This window comes from Trichosurus vulpecula, chromosome 3, assembly GCF_011100635.1.
Source record: "Trichosurus vulpecula isolate mTriVul1 chromosome 3, mTriVul1.pri, whole genome shotgun sequence".
Classification (NCBI taxonomy): domain Eukaryota; kingdom Metazoa; phylum Chordata; class Mammalia; order Diprotodontia; family Phalangeridae; genus Trichosurus; species Trichosurus vulpecula.
Genome location: NC_050575.1, coordinates 208,693,324 through 208,716,404, shown reverse-complemented (window position 1 = coordinate 208,716,404; position 23,081 = coordinate 208,693,324). Strand labels below are relative to the sequence as shown.

Genomic DNA, 23,081 nt, shown 5'->3' with positions numbered 1-23,081 from the left:
GAGGTCTCAAGCTTAGAGCAGGAGTTGTAGCAAAGGGGTAACTTAACTCACAGTTCCTGGAAGTCCAATTCTTCCCTTCCTGGGGCCCTCATGACATTTCCCTTAGCTATCTGTGCTCCTGGTAGAGTCCGAAAGTTTCCTTCCCTTAGATGATCCAGTTTATCCTCAGCCCCTGATACAGTTACTGTAGTCAGTCCCTGCTGTTCTGGGAACACTGCTAGAAAGCCAGAGAGATGTCCAGATCTTTCAGCTCTCCAAAGCTCACAGACTCCTCCTCTGGTTAAGGGGGTTGGAGGTAGATTAAAGCTCTTTTCCTCCCCCCTCAACTCCTAAAGGGACTTGGCTAGAACTGTTCTTTGCTTTAAACTGCCAGACACCAGAATACTGGGTTTTAAATTGACTTGCTGTTTTATAGAAAACAAGGTATGACTGGACATGTATGAGTTTAATGTCATTGATTGATTCATTCGTTAGAGTGTTCTCACCTGATATAAGGGCTAAAGTATCTTGTTAGTTACTTTAAGAGTGTGTTCCAAAAAGAAAAAAGAAGAGTGTGTGTGTGTGTGTGATTAATTGAGTTAATTGATTACCACCTTTATACAAGTATGACTATCTCCATTTTACATAAGAGAAAGCTGAGAGTTTGATAGGCTCCCCTATGCTCACACAGCCAGGAAGCATCTGAGACAGAATTCAAATCTTAATCTCTTAACTATAGGCCTAGCACTTTATCCACTCTGCCACAGAGCAGACTAACCACTGTATAAAATTCTCTAGAGGCTGCCTAGCAGCCATCAAGAAAAGACTCCAGGCAAAAAACAACACTTGAGGGAACAACTCTACCTAAAATTTTCTTTTCTCTCTACACAAAACCAGAACTACTGGAACTGGCAGCCCCTATTTCTCTAGCATTTCCATTCCTTACCTGGCTTGCTGCCTGCCCAAGGTTGTTTATTTAAAGGGTCTCTCACATTTTTTCATAGCACAGAATCCAGTTGTGCAGTGGTGGGCTGTCAGAGCACCTTTTGCAGTGTGGTGCGTGGCATTTTGTGGCCTAATAGGATTATTCTGGAACATGATAAGGTTGTGAACTTAGAGACCCACAGCTCTTCCTTAGGTTTGTGTCTTGTGTACTTTTGAGTCAGTGTATTGTTCGCTGATGAGAGAGAGAGAGAGAGAGAGAGAGAGAGAGAGAGAGAGAGAGAGAACACAGAACAGGAAAAGTGAGAGTTAAGACATAGGAAGAATGGGTATTAGAGAAAGTCAGTAAAATAACCAAAATGCTAATGCAATTTAGTTGAATACAGTGTTTCTTTCCATATACCCAAATGTATATAGGCAAATAGGAATTAGTAAATGACAAGATCTCTGAGATTGTCTAATCCAGCCTATCCCAGTGAAGAATCATCCCTGTAATATCCTCAACAAATAGCCATCCAGCCTTCACTTGAGAATCTCAGGTGAGGAAGCCCCTACTACCTCCTGGGTTAGACCACTCTACTTTGGGATAACTTGATTGTTAGGAAGTTTTTCCTTACATGAAGCCAAAGTGTACCTCTACAAATCTCCACCCAGCGGTCGTAGTTCTGTACTATAAAATGAAGCAAAACAAGCCTAAACCCTCTTCCCTACATATGTTGTTGTTCAGCCGTTTCAGTGGTGTCTGACTCTTCGTGAGCCCATTCGGAGTTTTTTTGGCAGAGACACTGGAGTGGTTTGCCATTTCCTTCTCCAGCTCATTTTACAGATGAGAAAACTGAGGAAAAGGGGGTTAAGTGCCTAAGGTCACACAGCTAGGAAGTGTCTGAGGCCAGATTTGAACTCAAGAAGATGATTCTTCCTGACTCCAGGCCTAGAACTCTATCCACTGCACCACCATAGCTGCCTCTTCTTACACATGAGAGCCCTTCAAATACAGTATTTGAAGACATATGTGATAGCCCACCCAAGGCTCTTTTTTCAGGTTAAAAAAAATCCCTTATTCTTTCAGCCTGTCCTTGTAGGGCATGATCTCCAGGCTATTCACTAAACTGGCTACCTGTCTCTGGTACACTCAAGTTTAGCAGTCTCTCTTATAATGTGATATCCTGAACCAAACATAATACTCCAAATTTGCTCTGACCAAGTGAGAGTGCAGTAGAACTATCAGTTTCTTTATTCTGGATACTAGTCATCTCTTAATCTGGGTTAAGAGCACATTAGCTTCCTTTTGGCTACCATATCTGACTATTGACTTATTGAACAGTAATGTTCCACTATCATTCATACGTACTCCAGCCACATGAATCATAATTCTTCTGACATAGGACTCATAAAGGCCAATCACATCTCCTTCTCCTGACCTTGATTCTATTGCTGCTTCATAAAACATATACACAAAAACTTTGTTTAGAGTCTGATTTCTTTCTCTCCAGGCTAGCCAGAAAACAAAAATAAGAATATCTTCCTTCTTTCTCCTTCATTAAGACCTGGTATAGGGACCTTCAGCTTCAGGGCAAAGATCTCAAATAGTTACTACAATGCCAATTTGTTTTCATCCCTACCCTATATATGAGGAACCATTCCAGCAAGAAGAGGAACAAGACATCACCACCATCTTTTCCGAACTAGAGAAACCAGAGGCTGCCTTCTCTAAGGGCTAACACAAACATATCCACACATATAGCTGCATACATCAAAGAGAAAATGAAAAATGAGGGCATCCTCCTAAAAAAGCTAGTGGTAGTATATAATACAGTAAGAAAACAGTAGTGTGCTGCCCCCCAAAGGAAATAACTGCAGGATTCATTTTTAAAAGTAAGTATTCATTTTAAAAAGTAAGAAAAAATGGTAAGGAGTGAAGGAGAAGAAATAAGCCAGAAAATAAAGATAATATAAGGATGGTAACATAACTTGAGAGTTCCTTGATTTCCTTACTTCCACTGACTTTCATTTCCATTCCAGATAAGCCATATTGTGAACCTCATTATCACAGTAGGAAGAAAGATCATTTGCTAAAATGGAGATGGTGAAGGGAGAATTGGAGGTCCGAGAATAGGTCTGGAATAGCCATAATAGGGAATATTAGAGTTAACAGTGAGAAATTAATTTTAAAGTTGACAAGTAGCACAGAAAGCCAGTTTGAAGTTGGACAACAGTAATTTTTAATAGATCAAGATTGAGCAATTTTGTGCTTTCCTTAGTGGCACTTGGCAGTTTTGAAAGAAAAAAAGAAAAAGTGGGACTGCAGAGGGGGCGATAATAGTTTGAGGGTTCATGTGGCAAAGACAGTATAGAAGTAGTCCATCATGGCATCTAGAGTGAGAAAATAGTCTTATAACTAGGAGCTAGCTAATGTACAGGGCAAAATTACTTTTAAGTAATAGAAAGACACAAGATGAGCAGTTTAGAACAATGAGATTGATGACAGGTTTGGAGGGAGAACATAGCCTTGTGATACTGAATTCCAGGTTGTGGACATGCTGTTTGGAGTGACCAGTATAGAGTGAGAATGAGAGTTTGGGGGGTCAAGGAGAAAAAGGAACTTCGAAATCAAAGAGGCTGAAGTTTGTCAATATGGACTTTGAATATGGGCTAGGTGCTGAAGCTTCTAAAAGGGTGGAAATGGATCATGGGGGACAATAGACCACAGGTAGGATGATTTGAAGAGGATGGCCTAGACTGATGACAAGTGACAAGTGGAGAATAGCATATTGATTCAGTGGTCCAGAAATGGTAGCAGGTGCTTACCTCTACCTTAGCCATTCAATCAGGAACATGAGAGAAACTGAAGAGTCAGTAGGAGAGGGTAGTCCTCAAGGGAAGAGCCAGGTTTCTGTTAGGGTAAAGCAAAAAGGTGAAGTACAAACATACAGAGACTAAAATACACCAATACGTAATTATAACAGTAGTATAGACCCAACCCCGTCATTGTAAACATACTGTTCCTGTCTGTAAAGGTGCGGTCTTCCTCTTCTTTCTCCATTTATCTCCCTTCCCACACAACGGTATTCCCATAGACTTTTTTCATATTCCCACTACCTCTTCCTTCACTATACATCTTTTTCCCACTTTTTTGCAAGACCATGACATTCTGTATGTCAAATAAGTGAGCCTTGGCTCTAGGTCCTGGCACAAATGGGGCAGCTAGGTGAGTGACATAGTGGAGAGAGTGCTGGGCTTAGAGTCAGGAAGACTCATCTTCCTGAGTTCAAGTCTCGCCTCACACACTTTTTAGCTGGGTAAGTCACTTAGCCTTGTTTGTCTCAGTTTCCTCATCTGTAAAATGAGCTGGAGAAGGAAACAACAACAAATGGTGATTATTCTGTTCCCCTTATCCCAATTTCTCTCTTAACATGCACTTTGTTGTTTCAGTCATATCCAACTCTTCAAAATCCCATTTGGAGTTGTCTTGGCAAAGATACTGGAGTGGTTTGCTGTTTCGTTCTCCAGCTCATTTTACAGATGAGGAAACTGAGGCAAACAGGGTTAAGTGATTTACCCAGGGTCACACAGCTAGTAAGTATCTGAGGCCAGATGTGAACTCAGGAAGATGAGTCTTCCTGTCTTCAGGCCCAGCACTCTATCTGCTGGGCCATTTAGCTGCCTCTAACATGCCCTAGGGCAGGGATTTTTCTAAGGAAGCCTGCCAATTCACACAGCTCCTCCCATCTGTAGTATTTAAACAGCCTGTACACAAAGGCTTTGAAATGCCATGTAATCACCCTAGCTTCCTATATGCATTCATGACTGGAACCAGTAGGGAAAACTACCCTGAGGGCTTAGCATTCTGTGTCAATTGCCATCCTACAGGAGTAGGCCTGGCTGTAATTCCCCTTGGGCTCTGATCTTGATCCTAAGCTTTTCTTAGAATGTGTAAGTTACAGCAGTATTAAGAAAAATGGCAGTCTTGGCCCACTAAGCTGTTTTCCCTAAGCCAGACACTAGCCTAGAGTATCATTATGGTTGACAGGTATCATGATAGAGGATTAGGGATTGATGAGCCTGTTTTATCCGGTGTGTGGCCACCATTACCACTTTAGGGGAAGGGGGGACAGAGGGGTGCAATTGGCAGTGATTTCATTCCCTCAGCATCCCATAACTTGTTAAAACCATGGCAGTGGGTGGATGGGCTACAAAGAAAGCAGTGGCTACTCAGTGAAGGGTCCCAGCCCTCTGCAAACAACTAAAACCAGTGCCGCACCATGGGGACAGCAGCAACAACAGGTATAGTTGCCCCAGCCTGTGTCTCCTGGCCTCAGGCCCTTCTTGATCTTTATGCCTCATCTACTCTGTGTTTTTCACCACTTACTTTTCCATGTGTATAGGGTTTCTGTCTCTAGATGCCTGGGTCTACCTCCTCCTGGGGGAGGTTTGGAAAGTATCTGCCCATGGGACAAGACTTTAGATGAGGTTGAGGTATCAGGAGATTGAGGTGGGCCATAAGTTTGTGACCTGCAAAATTTAATAGAATTTGAGATGTGGCCCTGAAACCATAACGCATTGTTCCGCTTGTGGTAAAAGCTCACTAGATTGGGATATGGTCTTGAGATCAGTCCTTTTTATATATGAAGCTTTTGGAGTTAATAATATATTACTCATCTCTTGTGTGAGATACTGAGATCAATAATACTGAACAAAAATGAATGAAATGAAAATGGTCTCAGTTCTTTCAGATAAAATTACATACAGTTTGTCTCAGTGAGGCAGTTTTGGTATACTCAACACAAAAATGAGACCAAAAAAGACTACATGTAAAACATTCAGTGACTCTCTCAAACTTCCCAACTATATTCTTGCCCATCCTATACCCCTTCTAACTCTGCCCAGTAATCCTCCATCCTTCAAGGTGTTTCTGCTTCATGTAGATCCTCTCCTTACGTTGCATCCACTGACCTGACCCCAGAATAGCTTTGGGGGTGACAAATAGTATTCCCATATCACTCAGTTAAAAACTGGGTATCCCAAGCTTCACCCAAATTACCCTAGGATCCCAATTTCATCCTGGCTCCTCCAGACCCTCACAGTCCATTCCTGTCCCCCTAGAATCTTTTCCTTGATTATCCTGTAAAGGAGCCATGATGTAGTAAAAGGAACAATTGACTTGGAGTCAGAAGACCCCAACTGGAATGGAGGCTGCAGTCCTGGCTCTGTTATTACTAGCTTGTAGGACCCTGACTGGTCAGTTTGCTTGTCTGAGCCTTCCTTTTGTCATCTGTAAAATGGTGAGAATTAAATGACCTCGTCCATATCATGTATTTTATAAGGATAAAGCACTATCTAAAGGTCAGCTCTTGACTTTTGTGTGTTTGTTTGTTTTATTGATGCCCTTTGATTTTTTACACCATTTTTACACCATTTCCTGATACAGACTCCACACACCTCCCCCACCCACCTACATTGAACCTTCTCTTGTAACAAAGATATTGGTATTGCTTTCATCTGCTGTCCAAGCAGTTGGAGGCCAGGAATTCAATTTGCTAGTTAAAAGATACTCTGAGTGCTTGGTAATGATAACTGACATCTATACCGTATAACACTTTAGATATATTGGCAAAACATTTTACATATATTATCTTGTTTTAGCCTCACAACCCTGTAGATAAGTACTAGGGGCATCTTATCCCCATTTTATAGATAAGGAAACTAAGGGTTAGAAAATTTAAACAACTTGCCCAACATCGCAGAGCCGGTAAATGTCAGAGATGGGACTGAAACCCAGGTCTCACCTGGCACCAAGTCCAACATTCTTTCTCTAAGGCATACTGCTTCTCATGGCAAGTAGGCATAGGTAATCAGAATAGGCTAGAAACCAGGTTTGAATGTCTTGGGTTCCAAGGCAATTTTAGAGGTTTCTAGGGTGGGTACAGTTACAATTTTACATTTTGAGCAAAGCACAGAAGCAGGAAAAAATACAGCACTGTTCAGGTCATTTTCATCTTGTTCATTTTTAGGGGCAGATTATCAGTGCCTTGTTGGCATTCACTAAGTTACATTCATCTGTCTGTCAGAGATTAATTTCCTGCTGATTTTTGCCCCTGCCAGGCATTTCTCTATGTGCATTTTGTTTAGTGCCCATTACTAGTCCCTACCCTGTAGTAAAAATTAGAGGGGCCAAAAATCAATTTTCAGAGGGGAAAGGAAAAATGAAGAAATCATGGGGACAGGGCAAATAGCCTCTAAAAAGCTGCCTTTTGGGTGGGAAAGCTAAGAGTGACCTAAATGTATTGTTTCTGTCTCTGCTGCACAGGTTAGCCAGGAGAGCCTGGACCAAGAGGTAGCACAAGTGAGTACGGGCTAGCCTTGCTCCCTGTCTTTTCCTATCCCTCTCTCTTTTTTTGTATTTCTCTTATCTCTCCATTTCTTAAATGAGGTTTAGTTTTCCTCCTTTCCTGCTTACAAAATATACTACTCAGGCCAGGTCCATATTGAATGAAAAAAGTCCTCACTTCAACCTGTCAACCTAGCCCCATCATGCCTTTTCCAAAACCAGTACATTTCAGGAACTACATTCTAAATGTGGCTAGTCTTCTGTGAGAAGCTGTTATTTTGGGGGACTGAGTTGGGAAGAGGTTAGCAAATCAGAGAAATCACCAGCTCAAAAGCAGCTGTCAGTTTTTGTACCCAGTGGCGGAGTGTAAAACGTTGCAGTTGCACACCTTCCCATTCTCCCCGGGTAGCTTTAACAGCAGCACCTTTTCCCTCCACAATTTGTCCCCTCCCCTACCCACCCCAACCAAAAAAAAATAATCTAGACCATTTCTCCTGTTCTCCCCTTAGGATCAAATCCTGGAGCATTAGCTTGGCCACAAATCCGTATACCACATGCTGACAGTAAGCTGGTCAGGGCCAAACTGTGCCTGCAAAGCAAGTGGTACAAATCTCCACGATGTCCGTCCACTTGCTGGTGTCCAGAAGTGTCAGGCCATTCTCGTACCTTCCTATACCTCCTAGGAAAGCATAAAACTACAGATTCCTATGTAGGCTTCAAGAAAACTGCTTGACTACCCTCTGCAATAGTCTCATTCTTCCCCAGTCTCATCCCCTCTTCATTTCAAACTAAAGACCTCGACTCTAGTTCCTTCTCCCAAATGATACAACTTCATGTTTGCTTAACTAATGCAACAGAAATGTAGAATCAGATTACAGTGCTAGGGAATAGTAAGCAGAAGCGTAGTTCTTGAAGCACAGGGGTAGCCATGATATCTTCTCCTTGTTTTCTCCCCCATACTCATCTTTCTAGATTACAGATTTTCAAGGCTAATTGCTCAAGTCTTCCAGTCCAGTCCTCAGAGCCACCCCAACAGGATAAGGAAAGAATTGCTCAGCCCCCAAAACTATAACCAGTGAACACCTGGGGAGGGAATGGCAGGGCAGGGGGCAGGAGATAGTATTGCAATCACAAACTCTCCAGTGATTTTTTTCGTATTGTGGGTCAAACTCTAATTCTACTCCTGACCCTCTCCTCTCTTACTATCCCCTCTACACCGAATTCTTACATAATTTTCTTTTCTGACAGGACATCTCACAAAGCCTAGCTCTGCAACAGAGACAGAAAAGAATCAACTTAGTATCCAGAGGAAAAGCATTTCTTTGCTCTGCTCAGCTAATGACCTCTGAGTAGCTCCTCCATACATCCACTCTTTTTGACCAAACCATCCTCTGCTTTTTCTGCTGGTAATTTGGGAATAACATTCCTGACTTCCCTAAAGAACAGAGGAGAATACATAGACTCCTAGAGATGAGAAAGTCCTCAGAGACTATCTAGTCCAACCAATTTATTTTACAGAGAAGCAGACAGAGGCCCTAGAAATGAAGTGACTCACCCACAGTCACACAGCAAGCCAATGGCAGAGCAGGCATTAGAGTCTAAATCCCTTGATCCCCAGGGGAGGGGACTTTCCATAAGTGGCGAGGTAGGACAGAATCCTAGCCCAGGGGACCTGCTCCTCACTAATCCTTCTATCTGGTAGGATTTGTAAAAGAATCCAGTATACCATGGTTTGCTCATTTGAAACAGACTCTAGTAACTGAGTTATTGATTCCTTGTACCACATGAAATATCCTTCAGTTTCTGTTCTTTCCTAATTCACAGCCAATGCTTCTTTGCCTTCCTAATATTTCCAGATTCTGTTCCCTCCTCTCCCAACCCCACTTCCAGATCCTTTTGTCTCAGTATCTTTAGTAGACTCCATTTGATACCTTTCATTTCATAGACCTACAGAGCCAGAAGGCAAATAAACTGACCAGTATTGTACAGATAAAGAGACATCACAACCCTGGCCTTATCCCTTCCTTGGAAACATTCCCTATACCTGAAGCTTGAGCATGACCTTTAAAGGTGCCCCAAAAGACACTTCTTCCCTGCCCCCACCCCTCCTCACACACACCAAGGAAACAGTATTCCCCTGCCTTAGAAGAGAGGCAGAAATAATTCTGCCCAACCCATCTCAAGATACACTATGCTTTTAAGATAAGGATCTCAGCAACCTGGGACCTACATAGATTACTACATAGATACCAAACCCTAACAACATTTGCCCAGAAACCATTGCAAGAAAGAATGTATATTTCTCTTTTTACTAACAGTAGATCTGTCCTGCAGAGACTCAGAGGACAATGGAGTAAGCTGGCATTGACATGATGAAGGCAGAGCCTTCCCCCAGAGGCACCTTCCCATCCATCATCTTTCCAGTGCACACCTGGACCAAGCCTGCAGTCTGCCTGTCACCACAGCACCAGGACAAGGAGAGCCAATGATGATGGGAGGAGGGGAGGGACTGCCAGAGGGTCCTTCTGGTGGGCCCTTCCCTCAGATTTCTGCATGTACTAGCATCATCACCACTCCCCTCAGGGCATGGGCTCATCTCTGCAACAAGGAATTTCCCAGGAGGTTTAAAAAGAAAAGAAAGAAAAAAAAAAAGCACTTATCCTGTGTCAGTGACCTGGGTTTCTTTCTGACTTGCTGCTAAAATATGGGTGATTTCCCAGGGTGGGGGATAGTTTTCCCACATGACCTTTGACCTTAAAAAAAAAACACCAGCAAGTTTTCTTCCATCACACAGAGGAAGCTTCAGGCCCATACTCAGCTTTATAGACGTCCCTACCCAGGCCACATGCTAAAAATAGACTCTTGCTTCTCACTATTGGGTTTCCGCTACATTTGACATTGCATGCTCTGTAACCTGGAGAAAGAAAGAGCTCACTGCTGTTGCCCCATAGAGTCCAAACCATAAAGTCCTTTTCTGTACCAGGAATACAAGCAAGTGTATTGTAGGCCAGGGAGGATGTGGATGGGAGCGCTGTGCTCTATCTGGTTTTCCCTGGAGGCCATTTGGTGAAGCCCATCTTCTGCTTTTCACTGTGCTTAAATAGTTCCTTGGCATACATGATAATCAGTTCTAATTCTTGGTGATTTTTTTTTCGTTTTTTTTTTTCTCCTTTTTGGGCTCCAGTGTGTTATTTTTAGAAGGGGAGCTGCTATAAATATTTATAAAGGGCAGTGGCTGGAATGAAGTAACAGACTCCACAGCTGGCTCCCTGCATTCTCTCTGCCTCAGCTGACCTCCAGCTTCTGCCTGAATAGAGCCAAGGAAGGCCTGTGAACTAGGCCCAGTGGCTACAAATGGTTTCCTATGGAAACAAGTAGAATCTGTCAAGCTGAAACAGAAATACTTGCGGACAACAACTTGTTTACATCCCCATCCACCCTGTCATCTCTCCTTTTCCACTACCCTTAAGGAGTCTAGGAAGGGAAATCATGGACACTTTTAGGCTGAGACCTTTGGCTTTACTTTGAGGCTTGGATGTGGAGGAGAAAGGGCTGCAAAAAAAGAGCTATATTAGTTGTTAAGGGGTTAAGAAGGACAATGGGAGATGAGGAGGAGAGCTACTTTCCCAGGACTTGGGGGCTCTTGGAATTCTGAATCAAATAGCATGAGCTCAGGGAAGCGCAGTGACTGCCATCATTGTGGCTCAAACCCTACGGATCCTGACCCGAGGGAGAGAGAGCCAGAAGGCTATGGAGCTGTGACATCAGGCCTGAAAGGGTTGTCTCTGAGGCCTCCAGAAACATTAAGGGTTTTGCCCACAGGGAACCACTTTTGCCCCACTTTCTTCCAGTGTTTGGGTGGGGAGGGGAGATGGCGAGCCACGAGCAGGAAATGACACAGCATCAAAGGCTCAAGAAAATGACTACCCCTAAGAAAATCCATATCCCTTCCTAAGTTTACGAGTGTCCTGAGGATAAGATAGCAGGGTCAGGGATGAAATATAGGCCCAATAATGTGGTAGACTATATTTTTCATTTTTATGTAAATTCCTCCTTAATTTCCCAGACTAATTTATCTTATAACACTTTAGGTAAGGGTAGCAGTTCTCACAGATTTCTACCTCCAGTCCATGGCCCAGTCAGCATGTGACTTTAATTTTTTTTCAGGATACCTATGGATCAGCAGCAGAGGGCATAATCCTCACAAAATGACCCCATATTCAGCCTACCCTACTTTCTCTTCAAACCAGGTTTGGGAAAGACAGTGAACTGATAAGGTGAAGTTTCCTCCGACATAAAATGGAAGCTCATAACTTTCTTGTCTACCTCAAAGGGTTATTGATAGGGTCAGATAGATAACAGATGGAAAAATTCTTGGCAACATTTAAGATGTTATATGAATATAAAGTATTGTCATGTTATGACATCCCTTCAGTGGAGTACATTCTTATCCCAGTTATTAATGAAGATTGGAAGTATAAGCCTCCTTACTGATTGTTTGAGGATCATTTAAATACCTAATTTGGATCTGAGGAGCACTGACTTTGGCAAAATTGGCATGCACACACCCTATTAGCCTTAGCGCATTTACTTAAAGAGTAGGGACTACTGTATCTCTGAGTAGGTAAACCTCAGAGTTTATAAGAAGCAAGCACTAGCCCAAGTAGTGTTTTGACCAACAAAAACTTGTTTCATAATATCTCAGCATCAAAAGGCCATCTGATATTAAAGGGTTACCCAAGCCAATCCATCCATGAATAGATAATCACCCCCCTATCATCCCTTCCATCCATCCTCTGCGTGAAGACCTCCACTGAAGGAACCCGTGGCCCCCTGAGGTTGCCCATTCTACTCTTGGAGAGCTGTAATTATTCAGAGATTTTTCCTCCAATAATAAGAACTCATTAAAAAACACTTTAAGGGTTACAGATAGCTTTAATGAGCATCATTTGATTTGATCCTTACACCAAGCCTAGATCTGCCTCTGCAGCTTCTAATAGTTGCTCCCAGGTCTGTCATCTGGCACCAAGAACAAGACCGATATCCCTCCTGTATGACAGCTCTTCAGTTACCGAAGTCAGCTATCCAATTGCTACTCCCTTCCCCACCAAGTCTTCTCTCTAGGCTAAACATCCCCAGCTCCTGCTGTTGATTCTTATATGACATGGCCTCCAAGCCGTGAACTAAGGACCAGAGAAAGAGGTTGTGATTTGCCCAAGGTCACACATTAGCAGAGGCAAGATTTGAAGCCAGGTTGTACTCTGTTTACTGTACCACATTCTCCTTATTTCCTTTATGCCATGGTAGGATCCAATAAATTATCCTTCTCTATGGAGAATTTTTCTGGTAATAATGTGTAAAACACTTTGCAAACCTTAAAGCATTTTATGTGTCAATTATGTTTGTTATTATCATGCTGGTCACTCTACCCTGGAGGTTCCCTGGCTTCTAGCCTTCCCAGCTGGTTGGTTTTTTAACTGTAAATAGAGACTCAGATGAAAGCTGCTGCCCCTCCTTGCGTACTCCCTGCCACATAATCACTGATAGGTTATCCATTGCAAGAAAGTGGATGTTAGCTCAACATTAGGACTTAATACAATTAGAGCTGTCCAAAAGTGAAATGAACTCCCTTAGAAGGTTGTTCCCTGTCACTTTCTGGTAGGGCTTTTAAATCATTTGTTGGATATGCTGTAAATGTATGCTCCTCAGTTCTGGATTGGGCTGAATGGTGGCTGAAGGCCCTTCCATCTCTGAGAGGCTATGATTTTAAGCCATGCCTGCCTAGAGAATGGATATGGTTCTCTCTTATACCTACTGCACTCTCTGGTATGGGAAGGTTTTTGTTTCCACAAGTAAGAGTGGCTTCAAAGCAATCACCCAGCTAACTGAGCCTATTTGGGTACCAGGTGAGCCCCTGGGCAAGAAGGGATTCAGCTAATAGGCAGGTCAGTCTGGGTTAAAGGAAATCTTCCCTACCAGAGCCCACACAGATGTTCTGCCTGTGCCTGTATTAGACAAAGCTGCAGTCTGTATGCAGTTGAAGCTGTCTATGCAGTGTATGAAAAGGTGGGTCCTAGGGTGAATAAGCAGTATACCACACTTGTAAAAATAAGACCCCTCACCCCCACCTCCAGCCAGACCCCTGAGGAAATGGAAGAATTCCAGCCAGTCAGGGAAGTGCCAGGAAAAGGAACTATTTACAGAAGGAAAAAAAGAAAGAGAAAGGAGTGCCTGTACCTTGTATCCTGAGAGTTCTGGACACCGTAGGCTTGGGCTGGTACCTATAACCTAAGTACCTCTTTCTAGACCAGCCATTAATTCAACATTCAGTTAAGCAGACATTGCCTAAACATCTCTGCTGAGCAGTGGACCCATCATAGTGACCTCCATTTGCTGCTCATAGAAGCCTTTCTTAAGCTAAGTCTGCCAGGCTGCGTGCGAGCAGTACAGGGATCTAGAGCCTTAGTAAGTAGATGGTGTTATTTTGCTTATGGTAGAGAAGGATGTTTTGCCTGTTTTAGAGAAAGTATGACATAATGGATGAAGAGTGAGCCTCAAAAGCAGAAAGACCTGAGTTCTACTCCTCCCTCTGACACCCATTTGGCCATGTGATCCTTGGTAAGCTACAACCACTCAGTCTTGTACGTAAGTCTCTAAGAATATCAGTTGCAGTAAAGGTGCCAACCTGAATTAGTAGTAGGAGTTTCCTCACCCAGAAGATCGCTATCCTTGAAGTCATAGGTCCTATCCCTCTCTTCTACAAATGAATAGAAATATTCTATTGTGCAATGCATCTTAGTTCTAAGAGGCTTCACTCCCCATCTTGAGTTAGGATATATTCCCAAGATAGTGTTCAGGTCTCTATAGGCTATATGCCAGCATGCCAATTTACATGACAACTATTCAAAGATAGGGAGTGTATAGATGCTAAATGTAATATTCCAATGCCTTGTTGTAGACATCAGAGGCTCCATAATCCCAGGGCTTCTAAGATGATACATGGCAGCTTACTGGGTCTAACATGGGAGAATTGATGCCTGAATTCAGCTGAGACTCAACAGTCTCATAGTAAGGAACACCTTCCCTCCAACTCTAAGTGGCACACCCAGGGTTGGGCGATGCTAGATTGGCTAAAAATGGACATCTGCCCCTGTAAAAGGCATTAAATAAATGGTAAGTGCTTTTCATTGATAAAACATTTAAATCTGTGGGGGCAGCTAAGTGGCACCGTCCATAGCATACTGGTCCTCAAGTCAGAAGGTCCTGAGTTCAAATCTGGTCTCAAACACATACTAACTGTGTGACCCTGGGCAAATCATGTAACCCTAATTGCCTCCAAAAAACAAGCAAAATAAAAAATTTAAATCTCCTAATAAGAAAATAATATATTGGTTTTCCCACAGAAAGTAGGGTCTTCTAGAGGGTTAAATGATAATGATTGCTATATTTACATTTATGAAGCAAACCAGGAGAAAATACTACAAATATGGATTAAAGACAGGGAGGTTATGAGATGTTCTACTATACTTAGTGCCTTAATGGTCAAGACTGAAGCCAGACAAATCAATTAGGTGGCCACACTAAGTTCCTCATTAACATTCCTCAGGAATGGGGGCCGTGGGAGAAGGCATATAGGCTGCTTTAGGAGAGGCAAATGGGTCCAGGTTGAAAAATGGAACTGGTCCAAGTTCCCATGCCAATCAGAGTGGCACTGGGCCTGGGACCATGAACCAGCCCGTGCACTGCCAGATTGGGTGAGATAGGGAGTCCCTTTTTAAAATAAAAAGATTGAGTCCTGGGACTAGCTTCTAGTGAATTAGGGAGTGATGTTTGGGGTGGGGGAATGAATCTCTGCCCATCAGGTGGGATGTTTGGGGAAAAAAATGGATCTCTGCCCATCAAACTCAGGATTATCTAAGCTAAGTGGTGCCATTCAGGAGAAGACAAAAGTGAAGGCTTGCAGCTCATAGGCTTGAATACTGGTGTAGCCTCAGTATAGATTATCAAAGTTTTTCTGGAACCCTGAGTGAGATAAAGAGTTTGGATGCAGTAGGGCTATATCTCAGAGCACAGGATACTAAACCCATTATAATCCCCACTGTGGCTCAGAAGCACTTCAGCTAATGAGGAGTTTATTGAAATTCAGAATTAATCAGAGCCCAAGTGAAGAAACCAGCCTGGACCAGGAATTTCTGCTGTAACTAAGAAGAAGTCTTGACTGGTTGGGAGAAAACTCATGAGTGACATTATGTTACTCTCAGTGATTCATAGGCATTTATTCAACGAGAGGCAATGTGGTGTAGTGGAAACAGTATTGGATTTGAAGTTGAAAGATCTGGGTCCAAATCCACATTCTGTCCCTTATTGCCTATATGACCTTGAGTAACCCTTTACCTTTCTGTGCTTGTTACCTCATCTATAACATGAAAGGAATGGATTAGGTGACCTTTAAGGTCCCTTGCAGCTCAAAAATCCTATGATTCTATAAAGTGTAACACCCCAGTGCCTATCAGACAAGAATACCACTAGGCTTTAGGTGGAGAGCACAGGTAGGTTCTTCCATAATGAGCTAACGGTCCCATTGTTTAGACCATTTAGGTACTTATCATTATATTGCTTGGTCAAGACCTTAGATTCCTCACTGCCTAGGTAGCATTGAGCCGTTGGGCTAGAGGTGCTCAGTGTCTCTCTAATCAAGTTTATTCCTCTCGGAGAATCTAGATTCTGTATCAGTCCTCTTAGCCATTAGCAATGGCTATAGCCAGCTACATGACCTCATTCTTTCAAATTGTTCCCTTCTCCACCAGGAAGGTTTCCATGATAACTCAATACTTCCTTCCCCTTATCTTGCTCCTTCTCCCAATGAAGCCCTTTATTCTCTGCCCTGGAGGGAATACTTCTAAAGAGTCCCCTCTGTCCCTGAATTCACTGACTTCCTTTTAATCCTTATCTCTTTTAGCCATTCCAAACCCTTTCTAAAAAAACCAACCTTTTGGTGCTCTCAGCATGAGATAGTAGCAAAAGTCCAGGAGTCAGAAGACTTGGGCTCCTTTTTTTGCTACCTTTGTGACTTTGGTTGAGTCTGAACCTTTCTGGGCCTCAGTTTCCTAATTTATAAAATGAGGCTTAGACTGGATGGTTTCTCAGGTCCTTTCTAGTCTATGCCCCCTGCTTTTTTACATAGTAACAGCCACTACGTGATGATGAATATCGTGTCCTTTGTTTACTCATTCCCCCCGGCCCTACAACAATCAATGGGCTTTTACTCTGGCCTTTACTTACCCTTTGCCCCCCACATTTTCTCTCTTTTTAATTTCATTCCCAATCCTATTACATTCTTCTTTAATAAGGGATCTCTTGAAAGAGGAACTTCCATGTGTTAAGAGGGGAGCAGAATGGAAAGGAAGGGTCAGGTTACAGCTGAAAGGATGGGGCGCTAAGGAAGCGTGATAATGGTTTTCACCCCAGGGGTGAAATTAGCTGATCAGAATCATGGAATGATAACTAAAGCTAGAAGAAACTTTAGAAATCATGTCACTCAACCCCTTAATTTTGTTTATAAGAAAAATGAGGTGCTGCGAAATTAAGTGGGCTACTCAAAGCCCCACTACCAAGTAAATTGCAGAGCTGGGACTAAAACTTAGGTCTTCTGCCCCCAAGCAAGTATAGGGCTCTGAGCACCATGATAGATCGCACCAAACTGGGCTTCAGGACCAAACTTTCAGAGTACAAGGTTCAAAATGACAGTGCCCATGCAGTCTCCATATTTCAAAGTACAGGTCCTCAATTTCTTCTGGACCAACTATACTTTCTTCACAATTAGCATTAGGGTGAGAAGCCTGAGAAGACCCAGAGGGTGTTAGAAAAGCCCAAGGGTTGTCTAAACGTCAGCTTCCTTCCTCAGCCTTCTTTTATTCTTTTGACTTGCCTTGTCTCTATATCATAGGATCATAGAACTGGAAGGGACCCTAGGAGTCACATAGTTCAATCTCTTCATTTTACAAATGGGGAAACTGAGGCCCAGAGTAATTAAGTAAATTGCCTAAAATTGTAGAGATGAAGTTTTGAACATGAATCCCCAAGCTGAGATGTGGTAGTGATTCCAGGTAGACTCCTCAAGCCCCAGATTCTCTGGTCCTTCATAGTTGCAGAAGCTTGCCTAGATAAGGGAGCAAGGAGCTGTCCGGGGTGTCTAGGAATAGTAGGCAGAATCCAGGGGGCAGAGACTACATTATCATAGGCAGTAACTGCCCAGAAGAAGGAAGTTTCTAGCTAATCTCTATCTCTCCTCCCTGGGGCCTTTTTTTTTAAAGGAATTTGGGTTCCCTGTCAGGTATGCTTGCTACCTTTTCCCCTCACCAGAGTCTCTGTTACATCCACTTCAGTGAGCCCATATCCCCTTCTTCTCCCCATGTGGTCAGTCAATCAATCAATCAACTCATTTATTAAGAGCTAAGCACCAATGGCTAAAGAACAAAGAGAATGTGAAAGATGAGAGCTAAAGAAAATTAGGGAGTGAGGAAGGGGCTAAAAGTACTGTGGGGGTATGAGGAAGAAGATTGTTAATTGTGTTTGTCCTTCATTTTTGAAGAGGACCATGACATCAGAGAAATGATGACATGACTTGCAGTTGACTTTGATTTGAGTGAGGGAGGGCTGTGCAAGGTCACCAGCCTCATTTTTTCCTCCAGAGCCATCTGGGTCCAGTGACAAGATATTCATGAGGATGACTGGAGATGATCCAGGATGCAATGGGAGACCCTGGCCCTTTTAGGATAAGACCTCTTCATGTACTCACTTCGAGTGAGGTAATGCCCATTCAGTGAATACGCCTCTTTAAGAATTGAGTCAAGGGATGGCCCCTTTAATTAGAAAAAAAGAGAAAGAAAAAAAAAGAAAAAAAATCAAGCTGGGAGGGGAAGACCCTCTGGGTTGCTGTTCCAAAGAGAAACAGTTACCATAGACATTCACTATAAGCCAGGAGGGCCCAAAATACGGCTATTAAGTGAAGCTTGGCTAGGGACTCATTGTGATCCAACCTGTGAGCTTCAGAGTGAACTGGGTTTAAGGTTTTGTAAAAGAAAAAAGAAAGAAAGAAAAAAGGAAGGAAGGAAAGAGAGAAAGAATGAAATCTAGCCAGTAAACCCCAAGTTAAGTGGGCAGCTTCTGGCCATCAAAGTTTACCTTCTTTGGAGAGGAGAAGGAGGAGGGAAAGGGAGAGGACAAACTGAGCTACCCACTGTGTGACCCACACAGCTGGGTCCCCTTTAAGGCAGCTTGGTCTACTCACAGGTTGTGTTTGTCCTTCATTTTCGAAGAGGACCAAACCCAGTTCACTCACTGAATGGGTGTCATCTCACTCTGAATACATGAAGAGGCCTTAGCCTAAAAGGGCCAGGATCTCCCATTGCATCCTGGGTCATCTCCAGTCATCCTCATGAATATCTGGGCACTGGACCCAGATGGCTCTGGAGGAGAAAGTGAGACAGGTGACCTTGCACAGCCCTCTCTCACTCAAATCAAAGTCCATTGCAAGTCATGAGGAAGAAGTAGGAAAGAACTGTAATGGGACATTGTAGGAGGAGTTCAAGGAGGAAATTCTTTGACCCTTGGAGGTCTTTCAGTTAGACCGAAAATGTGAAACTAGTGCAAGGGTAGAATGAAGGAACAAGCATTTATTAAATGCCTAATATGTGCCAGGCATTGTGCTAAGAGCCTTACAAATATCTCATCTGATCTTTAAAAAAGTGGGAGGCAAGGGCTATTATTACCCCTATTTTATAGTTGAAGAAAACTGAGGTAGACAGGGGTTAAGTGACTTTCCAGGGTCATACAGCCAGTAAGCATCTGAGTCAGGATTTGAACTCAAGTCTTCCTGACTCTAGACTCAGTGCTCTATCCACCGGACCTAGCAGTCTCTAAGGTGATGTAAAGAGGTGGTAGTGAGAGAAAGGCTAGGCAGGAAAGAAAGCAAAATAGAGTAGAAACTCCATGGCCCATCCTTGATCCTCAAGTCTGTGTTCTTTATACTGCACTTTATATTCATCCCTAATTAGACCCTCCACTGTTTCATTATCCTAGAACCTGGATTAGCATATAATTAGTATATGGAACCGCAGATGGCTTAATCTTAGCATCTGTAACCACCAATGTTGTTCCTGCCCCAGTCTCATCCCTTAGCTTGATAATTCACAGAATGGGAAAGTTAGACCTGGCTGCCTGGCTGGCAAACACTGTTCCTCCTTTCTCCTACTCCCAACTTAATTCATATTAACCGAGAGTATTAGTAAAATTTCCCTGGAGGCAGTCTGCTTCAGAGAACACAGTTCATCTTCCATTTTTGCCCCAAAGTTTAAGATGAACTGGGAAGGATGATGAGAAGGTCTGAGGAGATTGGGCCAATTCATGTGAACTGGAGGCCCTGAGTAATGATGGGACAAGAAACTTACTTATTTCATATTTATCTTCACTACACACATTCTGCTCATAGCTTACTCCTAGCCTGACTCCAAAACTGTTTATATCTCAAGTACTGTTCCACTTTTGATATAAAGTGGGTTTTTTTCTCCCTTAGTTGATGTACTTTCTTAAGGAGCAAATTCAACATCATTCACAAGGTTAGGTTCACAAAGCAGCTACCTTCTAAGACATATATGCAGGACGAGAAGCCTTGGCAAGAGGGTGAATTGTTGTGATCCAGGAACCAATTAATCAATTCCATTTTTTCAACACATTATATAGAGACAACCTTATTAGGTGCTATAAGGAGAGAGAATTAGAAGACATGACTTCTTTGTTTAAGAAGCTTTTAAAACAGGCACAAATTGGGGTGGGGAAGAGGAGGGAGGAAGTCTAAAGAACAGCAACATCAAAACACACCATCAATTATAGTTGAAAGAGAAGTATCTACACTACTGGTAAGAGGATGCTGGAGTGATTGGGCAAATGGAGCCATGGAGGAATTTCTAAGATGGCTTCATAAAAGAGGTGAGTCTTTAGGAAAATTTTGCAGAAGAGAAAAATAAGCTAAAGACAGCTTGGTGGCTCAGTGGACAGAGTGCTAGATCTGGAGTCAGGAAGACCTGAGTTCAAATTCAGACTCAGATACTTACTAGCTGTGTGACCTTGGGAAGTCACTTAACCTCTGTTTGCCTTACTTTCCTTGACTGTAAAATGGGGATAATAATAGCACCTAGGGTTGTTGTGAGGATCAAATAAAATAATATTTGCAAAATACTTAGTACGGTTCCTGGCACATAGTTGGTGCTTGATAATGCTTATTTCCTTCATCAGGCATGAGGTCGTAAGTAGATTAGTTTGATTGGCACTTTGGTGCTTGGCTGTTAATGATTTTGAAAACCACAGCAAAGGAGATATTCTCAGACAGGTTTACTGAAAATTTTCAAAAACTGTAACACCAAAAAATATTTTTAAGCCCACAAAATTTGCCGTTTTATTATTCTGTTGTTTTGTTTTTTGGAGGGGGGAAGGCAGGGCAATTGGGGTTAAGTGACTTGCCCAAGGTCAGACAGCTAGTAAGTGTGTCAAGTGTCTGAGGCCGGATTTGAACTCAGGCCCTCCTGACTCCAGGGCCGGTGCTCTACTCACTGCGCACCTAGCTGCCCCTGTTTTTTTAACTATATTTCCCAATGCCATCCTTTCCACCTCTGTGAATTCCCATCTTTTCTCATTTCCCAAAGCACCAGGTTAAAAGAATGCAGCCTCCGTCTGCCACAGCTGCTCAGAGCTCCTTGGCAAACAGAGGCTCCCGTAAAAGCCAAATGATATGAGAATAGAAAACAGCAGAGATGTCCTAGTTATCATTAAGGCTGGCCCTGTCTTCATCAGGCATCTAACACAATGGCTCATGAATAGTGGTAAATAAGTGGTTGTTGAGTGATTATGTATAATATACACACATAGATAGGAGGGTGCTCTGGCTATCACTCCATTGATAAAAGTAATTTGTCTGGCTAGGCACATGTCCCCTTTCTAAAGTTTTTACTTCAGTTGAAGCAAATGGCTTTCCCCAATAAAGGAATATCCTTCTTTAGTCACAAGTATAGGCTTTTATTTGTAATAACAAGGAAATAATTAATTTTCAACCAATAAAATTGTATCAAATACCCCCTGTGAATAGAAGACTAGGGGATACAATAAGACCCCTGCCCTTTTAGGAGCTTACAATCTAGTTGGGACAGGAAACTATGAAAAAAATTTTTAAGACAAATACCAGTGTTATATGGCACATATATCTGCTTCAAGTCCTATTCCAATGTCTCCACATGGCATAGAGGTGGCCCTGGGTTCTTGAAGGCTATGCCAATAGGGTACAAGCTACAGCAAGTTCTAACATGCTAGAAAGGCTTTGAATGTGGCCCCAGCAACAGACCAAGGTTGTTGTTTTGAAGACCAACCTGGCAAACCACAGAGAGGCACATCACCAGAAGACTGGCCACCTGGTATGTATATACACACATATATATGTGTGCATGTATGTATACACATGTATGTGTATATGCACATATCCTATATAATAACATACATGTGTATGTGTGTATGTATGTCAACCCATGGAACAAAGAAAAATTTTAAATGGCACTTTCCCTTCCCTATCATTCTGTTTCTAAGTGATGTCAGAGTGTCAGGAAAGGGGACAAAGAATGCTAAGAATCACAGCTTTTAGGCTGTCAATAAACTTAATTTTGCTATTGGAACTCCAGATAAGATCCCTGTCTGGTGAATAATGAATGGCCATATTGCTGGAAAAACTGAATGATCTATCTTGTCATTCTTCCTATAAACAAAACCAGAAGACAGATAGAAGAAAGTTGTATCTAAATGGAAGGATGGCTCTTCTTGGCTCCTTGGAGAGCCAATGAAAGGAATTGGGGGAGTGGGCTTTATTGAATGTCCAAAGATAACAATAAATATTATATCATGGCTATTTGATCATCACGTTGCAGTACTAATGATGAGCATTTGCATAAAGACCACCATGAAAGCTTATGGTGCTTAAGCTTAAGTTTCAACATGGTACAGCTTATACACCGATATCGGCTGCTAACAAAGTGGGAAGCCTGTGAAGAACTTGTTGAGACCCTCTAAATTAGAACGACCTACACTCTGATACCTGGTGACATTGGTGGAAAGGTGGAAAAAGAAGAGAATAGAGAGAAATAGATGAGAAAACATGGTTCAGAAAGAAAAATGAGAAAAACCAAACACTAATTGACTACACAAAAGCCTCACTCCACTTTATCATTCTCTTTAAGAAAATAATTGGTAGTCATTGGACACAGTGAGCACCAAATAACGCCATAAAGGATGAAATAGAATATATTTTAGGCAACAAGAAAAGACTTGTTAATGATGTGCAGGTTAGCCCCAAGTCAGCCATCTGTGCATAATCATATTATCAACTCATCAAAGCTAAGATCGAACTCAGTGTTGATCTTTTTATAAGAAAAAAGGAAGAGAGAAAAAAATCAGAAAAAGATAGTGTAAAATTGAAATAATCCTGACCCAGAACAACTTAAACATGCATCTGACACTAAAAATGGAAGATGCACAACATAAATTATAATAACGTCAGTTATCATCGTATTATCCACAAATTTTTGTCACAAGAGGAAGAGCAAAAGAACCCAGAAAGCGCCTTAATTGATAAACATCTGACTTCCTTGCCAAATGGAGATGGCTACCAAAGACAAAGCAACAGCTAATTTTTTACCAGTAAAATTGTGTCCAATATTCTCTGTGTATAGACCATTATGGGATATAAAGAGATCCCTGCCCTTTTAGGAGCTTACCATCTAGTTGAGACAGAAAG

General features: G+C 42.3%; 1 protein-coding gene across 7 annotated transcripts in view; it reads left to right on the top strand.

Annotated features, from left to right (window-relative positions):
• Positions 1 to 9,892, top strand: part of DTNB (dystrobrevin beta) — a 351,017-nt gene extending 341,125 nt beyond the window's left edge. For 5 of the 7 annotated variants that reach the window (XM_036750796.1, XM_036750794.1, XM_036750792.1 and 2 more), the window contains 2 exons: positions 7,229 to 7,264; positions 9,584 to 9,702. In XM_036750796.1, the coding sequence (XP_036606691.1) occupies positions 7,229 to 7,233 (5 nt within the window). In that variant the 3' untranslated portion in view covers positions 7,234 to 7,264; positions 9,584 to 9,702. Of the gene's footprint in view, positions 1 to 7,228; positions 7,265 to 9,583 lie in introns of all 7 variants that reach the window. The other 2 variants (XM_036750795.1, XM_036750793.1) reach the window with 1 other exon arrangement.
• The last annotated feature ends 13,189 nt before the right edge of the window (positions 9,893 to 23,081 follow it).